Source organism: Leopardus geoffroyi, chromosome C1, assembly GCF_018350155.1.
Source record: "Leopardus geoffroyi isolate Oge1 chromosome C1, O.geoffroyi_Oge1_pat1.0, whole genome shotgun sequence".
Classification (NCBI taxonomy): domain Eukaryota; kingdom Metazoa; phylum Chordata; class Mammalia; order Carnivora; family Felidae; genus Leopardus; species Leopardus geoffroyi.
The window spans coordinates 80,619,801-80,635,998 of NC_059328.1; the positions used below are offsets into that span (position 1 = coordinate 80,619,801).

General features: G+C 42.1%; 1 protein-coding gene across 21 annotated transcripts in view; it reads left to right on the forward strand.

The window, feature by feature from the left end:
* SLC44A3 (solute carrier family 44 member 3) overlaps positions 1-16,198 on the forward strand; it is a 328,287-nt gene that overhangs the window by 242,212 nt on the left and 69,877 nt on the right. For all 21 annotated transcript variants that reach the window (XR_006712487.1, XR_006712475.1, XR_006712476.1 and 18 more), the window contains 3 exons: positions 9,952-10,112; positions 12,004-12,093; positions 13,315-13,439. Coding sequence is in view for 2 of the 21 variants with exons in the window: in XM_045478356.1 (XP_045334312.1) it covers positions 9,952-10,112; positions 12,004-12,093; positions 13,315-13,439 (376 nt within the window). In the remaining 19 variants the exon portion in view is untranslated. The remainder of the gene's footprint in view (positions 1-9,951; positions 10,113-12,003; positions 12,094-13,314; positions 13,440-16,198) is intronic.

The following is a 16,198-nucleotide window of genomic DNA, read 5'->3' on the forward strand; positions in this document are numbered from 1 at the left end:
AGCAGAGAGACCAGTGGTGGGGAAACAAGAAAATTTATTTCAGCGAGTCCCCTATCAGGACCACAGCTGACTAGTGTCTCAAAGACTGTCTCAAAGTGCCGAAAATACTCCCAGGTTTTATATTAGGAAAATCTGAAACAAAGGTCGATGGGTAGGTGCAGGGGGACAGTGAAAGTCAAGCTGATCATTGTCTTGAGGTCAGTCCTGTGGGGTCTTGCAGGCTCCGGACAGTCCTTACTGCTTGAGGGGCAGTTTCGGTCCCATCCTGGGATGCCTTCCCCACCAGGTCTTTTGCCTGAGTTAAGAGATAAACTGGAAAGAACTTAATCGGTGAGAAAATACAAACCGATGTCAAAAACGAGGTAGTTGAAGTCCTCTTTCATTTGACACACAGGAACATTGAGAGACACAGAAAACTTACAGCTTCTATTTTAAAATTACCTGCCATGAAATAGGTATGAAATTGACTAGTTATAGAATTTGGATCTGAGTTAGTTTTTCCCGTAGATGGAATAAGTTAAGCTGAACTGTCGAGATGACTACAGCCTTTTAAAAAATATTTGTGGAGAAGACACTGAAGATGTGTTGTCTTTGGCAAGTCAGGTTCCAAATGACCTTTCCCCCTTTTGTTTTTTTCTTGATAAGAATACCTCCCTGAAATTTGCACTTCAAAGAGATGGGCTGGAAAAGCCCAGGAGAACACTAGACAGAACACTGAGCAAGGACAGTTTAAAGGCACAGGGAAAACACTCCACTACCCTGCCCCCCCAATGACTTTGATCCCCTTAAAGCCAAAAGTTTTATACTTACCAGCCTTTGGAGATAAATAGGGGAGGCTTGGGAATTGGTAGAAAGGACTGGTGTTCTTTGAATTGTTTCTGGAGTCACACCTCTGGCCCTGTGAAGACAGCTTTGTAAAACCAGGACGGCTGTTTTTAATTCCTCAGAGAACTGGGTTGCCACCTAATATCAAAGTGTGTATAAATACACACCCACCCACCTATAGGCATACCTTCTTTTCTCTGGGTACATTTAGCTTGGGGGCAGAAGACCCCCCCCCCCCTCCAAAAAAAAAAGTTCCTCTCAGTCTCTGAATATCAGTTTCCAATTTGACCAGATTTCTGATTCTGGAGTTATTAAGTCCTTTCAAATATCTTGTCAAGTTCCAGCCAGGTCAAACAGTGAATATTTTTGGCAATATTAAACAACCTCCTGGACCCAAGAGGCATCCTCAAAGAGGGTTATGTAAAATATAGCATCTTCACAAGATCTAAAGTCGCTTGCAAAGATAGCCCAGGAAAGAACCAACAATCTGCATATCCCAGGCAGAAAAAAAAGAAAGTCAGGCTATGTTCTTAAGATGCAAAAGGAGACAAGCAAGAAGGAAATAGTTATTCCCAGGACAGAAAGGAAGGGATAATGTATGTGTATGTGGAAAGGAAGGGACAATGGTGAATTTTTATTCCCTTCTCTCAACTGGGTTCAGGAGGTGATCTGTTTGTTTTTTTTTTTATTTTTGTTAATGTTTATTTTTGAGAGAGAGAGAGAGAAAGAGACCACCAGCGGGGAAGAGGCAGAGAGAGAGAGAGAGAGAGAGAGACAGAATCCGAAGTGGGCTCCAGGCTCTGAGCTGTCAGCACAGAGCCCCACATGCAGCTCGAACTAACAAACTGTGAGATCATGACCTGAGCCAAAGTCGGATGCTTAACCTACTGAACCACCCAGGCACCCCAGGAAGTAATTTATAAAAACTCTTGAGGATCCTCCTGGAGTTGAAGAAACACTTTAACTATGGCCGTTAGTTCGACCTTTGACCAAGGAGTGAGAGATATCTGAAGTGGATCACCTGTAGCCTGGAATGGTCTTATTCAAAAGGTCACTGTGTCCCAGTCTCTTCAGAATGGAAAGCCAGTTCAGCCTGAGGCTTACTGGGGTGGGTACTCAAAGAGTAGAGGGGAGCAGTAAGAGTTACCACAGTCTTACAGTCTTGCGTTAGATACCTTTCCTCCTTTTTCATTAGCCTTTCGTAATGAATCTTTCACTGAGGCTATTTTGGAATCTTGAAATCTTTTGGAGGCTTCTGCATGCCAGCTGCAACAGGTATCCCATTCTGTTTAATTTGGGAACTCTTGCTTTGCTTTGGAGTGTACTTCTTAAAGGAATGATCTTGTCTAATTGGAAAGTTCACCATAATGGCCATTGTAATTACACATTGTTCTTGGTGAAACTTTTTTTTTTTTTTTTTTTTTTTTTGCTACATACCTGCAACTTCCAGGAGCGTAGTTCTTAGACACAAAATAAGCGAGTGCCCCAGAAGGTGACCTGCTCAGCCCTCTGGATACAGAGGATCTCATTCCTTTTAGTTAGGCCTTCGGGTTCCCAGCTAAACTAATACCAGAGAGGGAGCCACTGCTGTGCTGGGGATTGTGTTTTACAGCGTGCCTCATCGCACAGTTTTCTTGAGGTTGGCAGGTGACCTAGTGTTAATCTAACCTGTTCCACGACCAACCGTCCTAATGCAGGAGCCTTTAAGTTAGGCGGCAAGCACTCCAACAGATCTTAAATGCTCCACCCATGCCCACCAATTTTTGCGGCATTTTGGCCTCCAAGATCCCTGCTAGCAATAGCCTTTATTTACATAAAACAAGACAAACATGTGCCCCCACATACCAGCAGTAACCAGACCATGGCATTGCAGACTGGCCAAGACAGGGGCGTGCAACTAAAAGGAATGAACCGGCAATACACATCATAGCTAAGTGGAGGAAGCTTTACACAGAAGAATACGTACTGGATGATTCCACTGAAATAGGAACATGGCAAGAATCAAAAGTAGTTTGTAGTTCTATAAATCAAATTAATAGTGCCTCTAAGTGTTGGAGGTTGATTGGAAGAAGGTTTGAAAGGACTGTCTGGGATGATAGAAATGTTCTACATCCTGAGAGGGGTGATAGTTACATGAACATCTATATTTGTCAGAGGTCCCTCATTGTTTATTTAAGATCTGTATATTTCACTCTATGGAAATGTTATTTCAGTAAAAGTAAAGGGAATCCCTTATATACTGATATAGACAGAGCTGCAAGATGTTTTCATTTTAAGAAGAAAACAGACTACAGGGGCACATGGGTGGCTCAGTCGGCTAAGTATTTGACTCTTGGTTCTGGCGCTCATGGTCTCGTGCTCTGTAGGATCAAACCCAAGTGAGGCTCCACGCTGACAGCACAGAGCCTGCTTGGGATTCTGTCTCTCCCTCTGCCCCTCCCCAACTCATGTGCATGCTCTCTCTCTTTCCAAATAAATTAATTAATTAAAAAAAAAAGACTATAGAGCAGCATGCTGTAAACGAAGTATAATTTATGTGTTCACATACATGTAAGTGTATATATATGTGCATGTATTTGCTCATATAACTTATATCAAGCAATCATAACCTATAGGATGTAGTCAGAAAGCAATTTTATTTTTGTGTCTCTTTTTATTTATTATTAAAGTATTACATAGAGTTATGTTAGTTTCTGATGTGCAACATATTGATTCTATACGTGACTCAGTGCTCACAATGGTGTTTGTCACCAAATGATATTACAATATTATTGACTATATTCCCTATGCTGTACTTTTCATCCCTGTGTCTTAGGTATTTTGTAACTGGATATTGTACCTCTTAATGCCCTTTTGCCTATTTCACCATCCTCCTACTTACCTCCCCTCTGGCAACTATCAGTTCTCTGTATTTATGAGCCTGTTTTTTGTTTTGTTTATTTGTTCATTTCTTTGTTTTTAGATTCTACACATAAATGAAATCATATGGTATTTTTTTCCTCTGTCTTATTTCACTTAGCATAATAACCTCCAAGTTCATCTATGCTGTCGCAAATGACAAGATCTCATTCTTTTTTAGGGCTGAATGATTATATAGTTATATATATAGCTATACGTAGTTATATATATATATACATAGTCATATACATATAGTTATGTGTATATATATATATAGTTATATACATAGTTATATATGTATATACATAGTGTTATATATATGCATAGTTATATATAGTTATATATACATAGCTATATATATATACATAGTTATATATATACACATAGTTATATATATAGTTATATATGTATAGTTATGTATATAGTTTTTTATATAGTTATATATATAGTTGTATATATAGTTATATACATATAGTTGTATAGTTATATATATATAGTTGTATAGTTATATATGTAGTTATATATATAATCATATATATAGTTATATGTACATAGTTATATGTATATAGTTATATATACACATAGTTATATGTATTTAGTTATATATATAGTTATATAGTTATATATATGTACCACCTCTTCTTTATCCACTCATGTATCAATGGACACTTGGCCTTCTTGCGTATCTTAGCTATTATAAATAATGCTGCAAAAACATAGAAGTGTATATACCTTTTTGAAATAGTGTTTTTGTTTTTTTGGGACGTAAACACCTAGTAGTAGAGTTATTAGATCATATGGTAATTCTATTTTTAATTTTTTGAGGACCGTCTGTACTGTTTTCCCCAGTGGCTGCATCCATTTATATTGCCACCAACAGTGCAGTTTCCTTTTTCTTCACATCCTTGCCAACACTTGTTATTTCTTGTCTTTTTGATTCTAGCCATTCTGAAAGGGGTAAGGTAATATCTCACTGTGGTTTTGGTTTTCATTTCCCCGATGATTAGTGGTGTTGAGCATCTTTTCGTGGGTCTGTTGGCCATCTGTATGTCTTCTTTGGAGAAATGTTTATTCAGGTCTTCTGCCCATGTTTTAATTGGATTATTGGTTTTTTGGTGTTGAGTGGTAGAAGTTCTTTTTATATATTGGATATCAGCTGCCTATCAGATATATCATTTGCATATATCTTTTGCTATTCAGTAAGGGTTAGGGCTAGGGCTAGTAGGTTGCTTTTTTGTTTTGTTGATGGTTTCCTTCACTATACAAAAGCTTTTTATTTTGAGGTAGTTCCAATAGTTGATGTTTGCTTTTGTTTCCCTTCCTTGAGAAGACGTATCTAGAAAAATGTTGCTAAGGCCAATGTCAAAGAAATTACTGCCTATATATATATATTTTTTTAATAGTTTTATGGTTTCAGGTCTAGATTTAGATCATTAATCCATTTTGAGTTTAGTTTTGTTCGTGGTGTTAGAAAGTGGTCCGGTTTAATTCTTTTGCATATGGCAGTTCAGTTTTCCCAGCACCATTTATTGAAGAGACCATCTTTTCCCTGCTGCATATTCTTCCCTCCTTTGTTCTAGATTGATTAACCATAAAAATGTAGGTTTATTTGTTGGCTCTCTACTCTGTCCTATTGATCTGTGGGTCTGTTTTTGTGCCAGAACCATACTGTTTGGATTACTATAGCTTCGTAGTGTATCTTGAAATCTAGGATTATGATACCTCTAGCTTTGTTCTTCTCTCTCAAGATAGCTTTGGATATTCAAGGTCTTTTGTGGTTCCATGCAAACTTTAGGATTATTTGCCCCAGTTCTGTGAAAAAAATGCTTTTGGTATTTTGATAGGGATTGCGCTGAATCTGTAGATTGCTTTGGGTAGTATGGACATTTTAACAGTATCAATTCTTCCAACCCATGAGCATGGAGTATCTTTCCATTTGTGTTGTCTTCAATTTCTTTCATCAGTGTTTTATACTTTCCAGAGATTAGGTCTTTCACCTCCTTGATTAAGTTAATTTCTTGGCATTTTACTTTTGTTTGGTGGAGTTGTGAATGATTCTTAATTTCTCTTGCTCCTACTTTCTGTCTCTTTAAATTTATTCAGTGGGACTAGTTTTTCTCTGTCCCTGAATGAAAACACAGTTCCCAAGACTGCTTTGGTTACTTTTAAGCCATAATTACTCAGTCACTTTAAGTAGTAATAGATACTTTCCATCCAGTAATTAAAATGTTCAGTCCAATATGATAGACTTTAGACTTGACTGACAGTTGAAACGTCTCCCTCCCCCAGCGTGGGCCAGGAGCAGATGGGAAGGCTTTGGCTAGGGAAGGGGGCTGCAGTCCTCTGCTCCGTTCTCTTCTCCTCCTCATCTCTTTCTCTGCCAGTCCACTGAGACAGGCTTCTGACTCTCAGGCCTGGCACAGCAAAAGTGAGGAGGATTAAGAGGGAATAGGGGTGTTCTTATTTGACTGATACAAGTACCAGTTTTCTGGGTTTGGGAGATGTTCCAGCCAGCTTTCTTCCATAGAGACTTTTTGGATTCTTTGGAGATTTCCTGTCCCTGGGGCTCTCTCAGCTGCAGTGCTCTTTACATGGTCAAATGCATCTCTGCTCTGGCTGGTTATTTGCTAAGTCTTCCTTCGTCCTGTGACATTAAGCAGCCACTTCCAGCTTCTTTCTGCTGAGGGCCCCACAATTTTCTATGTAGCTGTCTTGGACACCAAGGACACTAGCCTTCACTTCCCAGGGCTCAGACCTTAACCCATGGTGTCATCTGAGCCCTCTGAGTTTTCCAGGAAACCCTTCTCATCTGACTTGGGAGTGGTATCTCTCACCTTCTTTCCCTTTGCGGGGGGGGGGGGGGGGGGGCGGGGGGGCATGGATGGATTCATGTGAAAATTCTCTCTTTCAAAAAACAAAAAGTCTTTAGAATTTCTCTTTTACATGATTCAGTGTACTTACCAATGCCTATAGAGAGTCAACTTTACTGTATCCAAATAAAAAGTAAAATCAACCAAAATATCAAGAGTTCTCGGGGTAGAATTTAGACCATGACATATGAATTTAACTTAATACGAATATATGACATAACCTCACTGAAGGGGAAAGAGAGAAAAGGACCTGACCTAAGTACTTTGGAAAACAGCTTTGTGACTAAATACCGTGAGCTGAAGACAAAAATAACTGTACATAAGCACCATGCTCTAGTTGGCAAGTTTGTTTGTCACAGGAGTACTAGTTAGCAATTCTGACAATACATACGAGGATTGATTATAAGAGGGCCCAGGATCAGTGACACCCCAGTAGCAATGAGCATACCTACTACCAAGATATTGGTTTCTAAATACCATTTTCCAAGGTATTGACTGATTTTAGGGCTTAGATAAGGAAAATAGTTTGGCATAATCTTACAGAGCCAGAAAGTGAAAATGTTCTCCAGGAAACAAAAAAAGGCAGGGTGTGTCAAAATTACCCAGGGCCAACATGAAGGACCTCCTAGTGGCCAAAGCTGGAATGATTTGAGCAACAGAATAAATAATGATCATAACCTCAATGATCATAACCTCAAGAGCAAAGTAAATATCCATGAGTCCACTGATAAATGATTGAATAAATAAATGGGAGGAGTGCACAAAGGAATAAATCTTTACAAAAGAATCCCGAATAATATTTGTAGATACGTCCTGCTTAACTTCCCTCCCCTTGAGAGTGGGCTGGGCTTAGTGACTCACTCCCGAAGAATATAGAATATATTCTGTAGAATATAGAATAGTAACATGCCAATGGAGAAACCTAGCAGATACCAGCCTCTTTAACCATGTGATCAAGGTTAACTTCATCAGTGATGTCATGTTGTTCTTCATGTTCCCCAGTGTGGTTCTATGGAAAGTGCAGTTCACCTCCATGGTGTTCTTCCCCCAAACCCAAAAACAGCAGTCTAATTATGAGAAAACATGAGGGACATTGTACAGTGTGAGGGACAACTTACCAAATACCTGACCATGAATCTTCAAAAGTGTCAAGGTCATGGGAAACAAAGAAGGACTAAGAAACTGTCATAGACCGATGGAGACATGACAACTAAATGCAACGGGGCATCCTGGATTGGATCCTGGAAGAGAAAATAAAGGACATTAGTGGAAAATGGTAAAATCCAAATAAAGACTGTAGTTTAGTTAATAGTATAGTACCAATGCTAATTTCTGAATTTTCACAAATGTACTGTGGTTATGTAAGATGTTAGGGGAAGGTGGGTGAGGTATACACAGGAACTCTCTGTAGCATCTTTGCAAGTTTTCTGTAACTCAAAAATTATTCCAAAATTATAAGTTTATTTTCTAAAACATTCTTCTAATCTCCAACTCCCAACCCTTTTATACTTTCTGTGGAACATAGGGGTGGTAAGGACAAGCCACCTAGTTTTCTAAACAGTGTTTTTGGCAAGCCCAGAATGGTGGGGTCTGGCATCTCATTTTGGAGTATAATTTTTATTATCTTTGAGCTTCAGCTATAGACTTCCATTTAAATTTCCTGTTATACTCACATATGTTTTTAAAAGTCTCTAGAACAATTTATAGAGGGGCACCTGGCTGGCTCCGCCAGCAGAGCATGCAGCTCTTGATCTCGGGGTTTTGAGTTTGAGCCCCACATTGGGCATACAGTTTACTTTAAAAAAATGGAGAGAAAAAAATTAGGATGATACACTAGATAAACCAAAACAACAGTTGCCTGTGAAGAAATAATTTTCCTTAAAGAGAAGAGACAGCCATTTCTCACAGTTTATTCGTTCTATTGTACCTTCTGGAACTTGAGCCATGTGACTGTATTACACCTTCAAATTTTTTAACTAGGGAAAAACTGCTTAGTTGTTTTACTCTTCTCTTGAATCACTATTCAGGGAGTCAGGAACTATTCCTGTAATGTTATGACTTCCTGAGAGAGATTCTTCTATGTTCTATGTTGCGTTCGTTGAAAGTTCAGAAGCCATTTTTTCTTCATGATAATACAATATTGTTTGTATTTGGGTTCTCCCTTGTTTCATCTTCACACATTTCAAAAAAATGCTTGGTTTTTAGCAATGTGTCTGATAATTTGATGCTTCTTGGGTTGGGATTATTTCCACTGTTGGGTGGCTCAGTCTGGTAAGTGTCCAACTTCAGGTCAGGTCATGATCTCTTGGTTCATGACTTCAAGCCTCGTGTCGGACTCTGTACTGACAGTTTGGAGCCTGGAGCCTGCTTCGGATTCTTTGTCTCCTTCTCTGTATGCCCCTCCCCTGCTTTGTTTCTCTCTCTCTCTCTCTCTCTCTCTCTCTCTCTCTCTCTGTCTCTCTCTCTCTGTCTCTATCTCTCAAAAATAAACATTAAAAATTTTATTAAGTCATTAGAATGGATATCCCTGAGCATTTTTACGTTTCAGGAAGGGACCCCAAAAAGTTCAGCTTTTTCATCTACCCAAGGCAGTTACCAACCACAACTTTATTCATATATTCATCGCTCGCTATCCACTCTGTTCGTAGCAAGCCTCTCAAGCCTTATGCACCTACCTTCTCAAAGAGGACAGAATGGTAGTTTCATTGACCCAACTTCCAGTTAAACCAGCTCTTATCTCTACCAGTTCCTTAAATGCCATTCTTGTGTTGGAGTTGGTAGTTTGTATCCAAAAAGGGCCAAGACAGGAGAATCAGAAATGTCACTCTCCAAGTGCAGCGTTCCAGTTTCTCTGGGTCCCCATCATCATTCCCCACCCAGAGCATCAGCTAATTACTGTAGCAGAGCGTACAGAAAGAGCTTGCTTTCTTTTCATTTTTCTTTTCTTTTCTTTTCTTTCTTTTTCTTTCTCTTTCTTTCTTTCTTTCTTTCTTTCTTTCTTTCTTTCTTTCTGTGTTTATTTATTTATTTTGAGGGAGAGAGAGAAAGCAAGCAGGGGAGGGGCAGATAGAATTCTAAGCAGGCTCCATGCTGTCAGTGCAGAGCCTGATGGGGGGCTCAATTGTATGAACCCTGAGATCATGACCTGAGTTGAAATCCAGAGTCGGACACTTAACCATCTGAGCCACCCAGGTGCCCCTTGCCTGGCTTTCCAAGGTGTATTCTGCAAATAGGATGCTAAACTTCTTTTTATTACTGCAGATCTTATGCTTTCTTGGTTGTTGAAATGTTTAAATAAGCATTTTTTTAAGTTAACTAATTAAATAAATATCTTTGCCGTTTCTTCTTTTCTTTTTAGCAAGTCTTTCCCCTTGTTTAACAGATGCGTCCCTCAAACACCCGAGTGCTATTCCTTGTTTGCATCTGTTTTGATAAATGATGTTGACACCCTCCATCAAATTCTAAGTGGAATAATGTCAGGAAGAGACACAATCCTTGGTCTGTGTATCCTCGCATTAGGTAACTTTAAATTGCTTTTCTTTCAGTGACTCTGCCAAAGTTTCTAGCGCTTGCGTATGTTGTACGATGAGAATTAGCCTCTTAAAGATAAAAGTTCACATGTTTTCTTTATAAAGATTTTCAGTGTTTCAGGTTCAAGTGGGAGAGGGGACAATAAAATTAGGGAGACACCAGCTGGCTCTCTGCCAAGAGGCCTCACCAAGTGTGGGTTGTCTTAACATAGTGGCCATGTTCCGGTACCTGGTCCTCAGCTCTGCATAAGGATGGATGTGCAAAGCATATTGCCAATTTGCTAACTGGCCATGAAAAGTACAATTGTCAGGGGGACCAGAAAGCCATGTCTTCTGGCCAGAATGCCCTCTCCCCATAGGCAAGCCAGATTAGAAGGCCGCATGGGAGCAAGAGAAGGAGGCGTGTGTATCTGTGTTGAATAGCATCAGAAGGCAATGGCCTGAGGTAGCCAACCGCCTGCTTTGGGTTGTAGGCAGGTCAAGGCCTTGAGCTCTGACATGCCTCTTCTGGGCATTTCTGGAAGCAGCTACCCACTCTTGACCCTTTAACTTCCCATTTCAACTTGATGAGCCCCTTTAAGAGTTGACTTTCTCTTTGAACAAGTTGATACATTCTGCTGTGTGGGCAGTCATAGTGGCCTGCTATCTACCCCTTCTCCAGTGGCTGCTTCCCAACCTTTTTGTTGAAAGGAATTCTTTGATCAGCCATGATTTTGCCAGTTTACTCATCAGATTTTCCCTAATTTCCTTACCAAAATGTTACTAATTCCTGAATCCTTGGGAATACTTAACTCATCACCATTATGTAACTTCCGGACTTCTTAGGACCCAGATGTGCCAGGCATTGTGCTTACTTTACTTTACTCATTAAAGCCTTGTCAGAATCCTGTCACCATTTGTAGGAAGGGAAACTGAGGCATAGAGAGGTTAAGTGACTTGGCCAAAGTCAGGCAGTGAGTAGAGTAGGTGGCAGAGCTGAGACCCAACCCAGATGTATCTGATCCTCAAATCCACATTCTTAACCACTACACCAAAGTGTCTGTAAGTAACGCTGATTTCTTTTTTTTTTTTAATGTTTATTTTTGAGAGAGACAGAGCATGAGTGGGGAAGGGGCAGAGGGAGAGAGAGGGAGACACAGAATCCTAAGCAGCCTCCAGGCTCTGAGCTATCAGCACAGAGCCCCACGCGGGGCTCGAACCCATAAACTGTGAGATCATGACCTGAGCCAAAGTTGGATGTTTAACCTACTGAGCCACCCAGGCGGCCCCAAGTAATACTGATCTCTTGTTAAGGAAAAATGTAAAATTATATATAAACTCACTGCAATACTTAACATAAGGTCATAAGCTTAAAACCCCAAATACTGGAAAATAATATGCGGATTTTTTTTACATATACAGCTAACCATATAATTGGAACCTTAAATTTTTCATTTCTAAAGGCATTAATTTTTCATATTTAATAAAAATTCCTGAGAACATTTAAAGTTAAAACTTTATATAAGCCCAATAAGAAGTGAAAAGAGTTAAGTGTGGTAAATAATAAACCATTATTATTATTATTATTATTATTATTATTATTATTTGGACTTAAAAAAACATTTTGGGTATTTGGGAATAAGACCTGATTTAAAAAAAAATTAATAAAAGAAGAATTGCTAGGATTTCAGAAACTGGCTTACTGTAGCAGACTGAACTTATATATGCTTTAGACAGTACCCTGTGTATGTCTTGTTATTTTTTTTAGTAGATCTTTAAGATATTTAGCGATTGAAGGAAATTCTCAGTCCTCCCTCCTCTGGGAGTCATTAAAGCCCTGCCATCATTACCTTCACACCTCGGTTGCTGTTGGGGTTTATATATTTTGCTTAATTTTTCAGCCTTGTCTTTGGCCATGATGTTCACCTTCTGGTTCATCACCACCCTTCTGGTTCACATTTTCATTGCACTGACTATTTCGGGACTGCTGTGTAAGTATTTCTACTTGATTGATTTCTTTTTGATTAAATGCAAAGCCTTTCCATTAAGTACGGAACTTACAAGTTGGCACTTTTAAGCTAAATGGGGCTCAGAGAGTCTCTCATCCAACCCTGTCATTTTACATATGAGAAAACTTGGGCCCAGAGAGGACAAAGAGAGTTGTTTGTGTTGCAGATATTAGCAAATTTGATGCCAATCTGTTGTCTCTGCTGCACTCGGCTGCTGCTTAGTCAGGCCTGCCAATCCAGAGTGGTCCTGGTGACCATACCATTGACAGACGACTCCAAGTCTTGTGGAAGCCTTTTAAAGAATGTCTTCTGAACTTCCACATCAACCATTGATCTTGGGTCCCCACAGTTGTCATGCAAAGGCTCCAGTCTAAAAAGACTCGGGCCCTGAGCTGGGGAGGGTCCCAAAGAGCCTCTCCTGTACCTGCTGGTTCCCCTTTTGTGGCTGGAATGTGGGTCCATCCAAGAGTTATCAGGAAAGGAGGTCTGAGAGGTAGGGGCACACAGGAAGTTCAAGGCAGCAGCTATTTACCAACTGGCATGGCACATTTTAACTTTTAATAATCGATATGACTATAGAGTCTCATTCCCCTTAATCTGCCCTCAGCAACTTAGAGCCCTACGCCTCACAGGTGCACAGTGTGCCATGCTGGAGGACAGGCACCACAGCTTGTGATGGACACTTTCTCACTTAGGACAAGTAAAGACGAACGTGACCTTCCTGTGGTGGTGCTGTAGGTGGCGTTGTAGTGTTTAAACAGAGAGCGGTTGCAATATCAGAGTGTCTACCCTGTCTTGTGACTGCCAAGCCGACCTCCCAGTTCCCACAGGAGTTGTCACCAGTGGAGCTCACTGGGCAGGTCTAGACTTTGGACTCTAATGTTGTTCCCCTCACTGTCCTGTCCATGCACTTTCCTCCCTGCTCACGCCCATGCCCAGTCTGTAGGCTGGGCTGACAGGATGCACCTGTGTTCTAGCATCACCTTCCCGTGCCTCCCAAGGACAAGCAGCCACTGAGGGTCTGGGCGGTCCTTGGGGAGGCCACCCTGGCCCTGCCCAGCTCCTTCAGAGGGTCGGTTGTTACACATCAAGCCCCAGGCCCGTAGGACCCACTGCCGGAGCCAGGCCACCCAGTGCTGGGGGTTGGGGGAGGCGGTTATCCCACGCGCATGTGCTGAATTCCCCTGGTGTTTTGCCTTCTAGTTGTCTGTGGTGTCTTATGGTGGCTGTATTACGACTATACCCATGACCTCAGCATAGAATTGGACACAGAAAGGGAAAATATGAAGTGTTTGCTGGGGTTTGCTCTTGTATCTACAGTAATCACGGTAAGAGACGCCCTTCCAGCAGGAGGTCAAGTAGCTTGCTAGAACTCTGAAATCCAAATAATTTAACCAAAAACAACTAGAATTTGGTTTTGTTTTTGTTGTTTTTTAATCTCAGAGTATGCATTATGTAATAGTATGGTGAATACACATACATGTTTAGGACTTTCTCTCTTTTATTTGCAATACCTACATAGGGATAAATCAAAACCTTCCAAAAAACAGGAAAAAAGAAGGCCTTACCTTCTTTCCAAGTCATTTCTGCCATCTCTCAGAGGTTAATTTCCTACCTGTGCTGATTCATTTTCCTTGAATACAGTAGAACCATTTTTACCCCCAAGCAGCTATAAGGTGGACCCTGGAGGGGGGCAGACTTACGACAGTTCCTCTTTCCTGTTTGTGAGCAGACTCCCCGTTCCAGCCAATGGATGCTCTGCTCCCTCCAGGGTGTGACAGCTCCCACTGCCCTTGAACACAGAGAGCCCTTTATTTCCAGACCTGCTGGCCACTGGGTTATTTTGGTTTTCAGAGAGCCTGCCGCCACCTCTGTGAGCTCCCTAGATGAAAACAGGCACACGCGGAGTTATGGAGGCAGCAGATACTGGTTGTTGCGGGAGAGAGGTTGGCTGTTGCAAACCGTTGAGGTCACTCCCCAGGTGGCATTAAATGGGCTAGAATCACAAGGCCCTGGAGGGACCGTGGAGTTGATTTTAGGCAACCACGGCCATCCTTGCTTGTGCCTTGCTTACCAACTGTTTTGTGGATGAGCGACAGCTAGGTTTTCCACAAGCCCTTTAATTCTTCCAGCAAACGCAGACTCTCTCACAACTCACTTCTCTCCTGAGGAGATCCTTCAGTTCCCCTATTTGGTGGTCTTCACATTTTCTCATTTCTAGTGAGGTTTCAGGTTTGTGTTCTTCACATAAACTGTATCTCAGGAGGCAAGTGTGTGATTAAGTAAAGCTTCTGATTTGTCCTGCCTCAGGCAGGGACCAAGCCCATAACTGCTCCAGGGCCTGAAAAGGAGGCTGGAGAAAAAAGGAACCCCCTGTAACCCAGCCGGTGCCGAGCTGTTGGGCACGGAGGAGGGGGTGGGGAGCAGGGCTCCAAGCTTGGGGGGAGAGTGTACCTTCTCCCTTAGCCCTCCCCAGGGCTTCCTTTGTCTCCACACACTGAACCATTAACGGCCACCAGACACCAAAGTCAGGGGAAGTTCTCTTCACTAAGGTTGGTGAGAGGTGAGGCTGTGAAGGAAGAAAGGCTGTTTGCACCTGTGTCTGTGAGGACTGTTCAGGGGATGGTATAGAGGGTAGAAGCGAACCACAGCTCATACACCATTGCTTTGGCACACCTATCACAGCTACTTACTGAGTTCCCACCACGTGCTGGCTGCTGGGTGGGCATGTCCTCACAAGAGCCCTAGATTGTTGATTGCTGTGTACTTGAGTCCCTGTCATACACTGGGCCATGCACTAGGCAACAGAGCTAGCAAGATGCAATACACAGATAGCACCTGCCCCATGACTAGATAAATTACAGAGCAAGCAATGTCATGACCTGGCGCACAGGGAAAGATTCCAGCCTTTGCGGTCTGAGGCGGACGTCCCAGCCCATGGCCCACTACCCACTGTGTGACCTCACAGAAATGTCTTGGCCTTAGGCTTGGCTCTCCTCATCTGTTGAATGGGAATATTCCTACAAGATTCCCCTAGGGCCACGGACTTCCCTCCTCCCTGGGGAGCATCTGCCATGGAAACTCAGCATTCCCACAGAGAGCCACCCCTCATGCTCCCTGACAGGGGACCCAGGGCTAGGAAGCTGGGCTGGCTATGGGGCAAGAGAAAAACACTTTCCACCTGCTCCTCCCCGCCCCCCCAGCCCAGCTTGGCTCCCACAGACCCCTGCACAAGATGAGGGAAAGAGGTCAGGAAGAGAACGTCATACTGTGTCCCCTAGTCAGGTACCACTCCCTGTCCTCAGTGCTGGTATCCAAGAGGAAAGAGGAGTTAGCAGCTGCTCCCCTTCTCCCTCACTCCGCCTTTCTTACCCCACTTTTCCAGAGAAGCAAAAGAGGGAAACAACATTAGCAAGAGGGGAATAGAATCAGGAGAAAGGTCACCTCCTTCAACCCTCATCCTTCTTGCTCACATGGGAGCCCCATCTCACTTCTTCCCTGACCTGTATGTTGGAGCCCAACAGAGACCCTGAAAGTCTCATCTAGTGAAGATTTCCCAGGGAGATCCTTGTCTGCTACCAGGACACTTGGCTGGGATATGTTCCTGTCTCCTGAGTTCCCAGAAGCTGCCTCACAAATCAACTAGAAAACATGGTTCAGGGAAGATGGGGGCTGCCTATGAATATTATTTAAATAGTTTTATTATAAGCGCTAGCAGCCATGGAGAAAAGAGGGTAAATGGCCTTAAATGCACACCTCAGGGCATCAGCCTAGGAGCACAGGCTGAAGGGCAGCTCCCTGCAGCTTAGAGCCCAGATGAGTGAAGCCAGGACGTGGCCCCCATGGTAAGTCAGCCCTGCTGCTCAGCCCAGCCTGGCCCACACCCCCGGCACCATCCCCGGTAGGTAATGCTGATCCCTGCTGAGAGTTGACTCTACGCTTCTAGTGAGCATCCTTGCAGTGTACTTAGAGTGTGAGAGGAGTATTTTATGCATATATATAACTTGTAAAACACATATATTTAAATATACATATGTTAGCTTTCCACTCAGGAGCTAGAAGCCAAGTTTATTTGCCTAAAGATCAT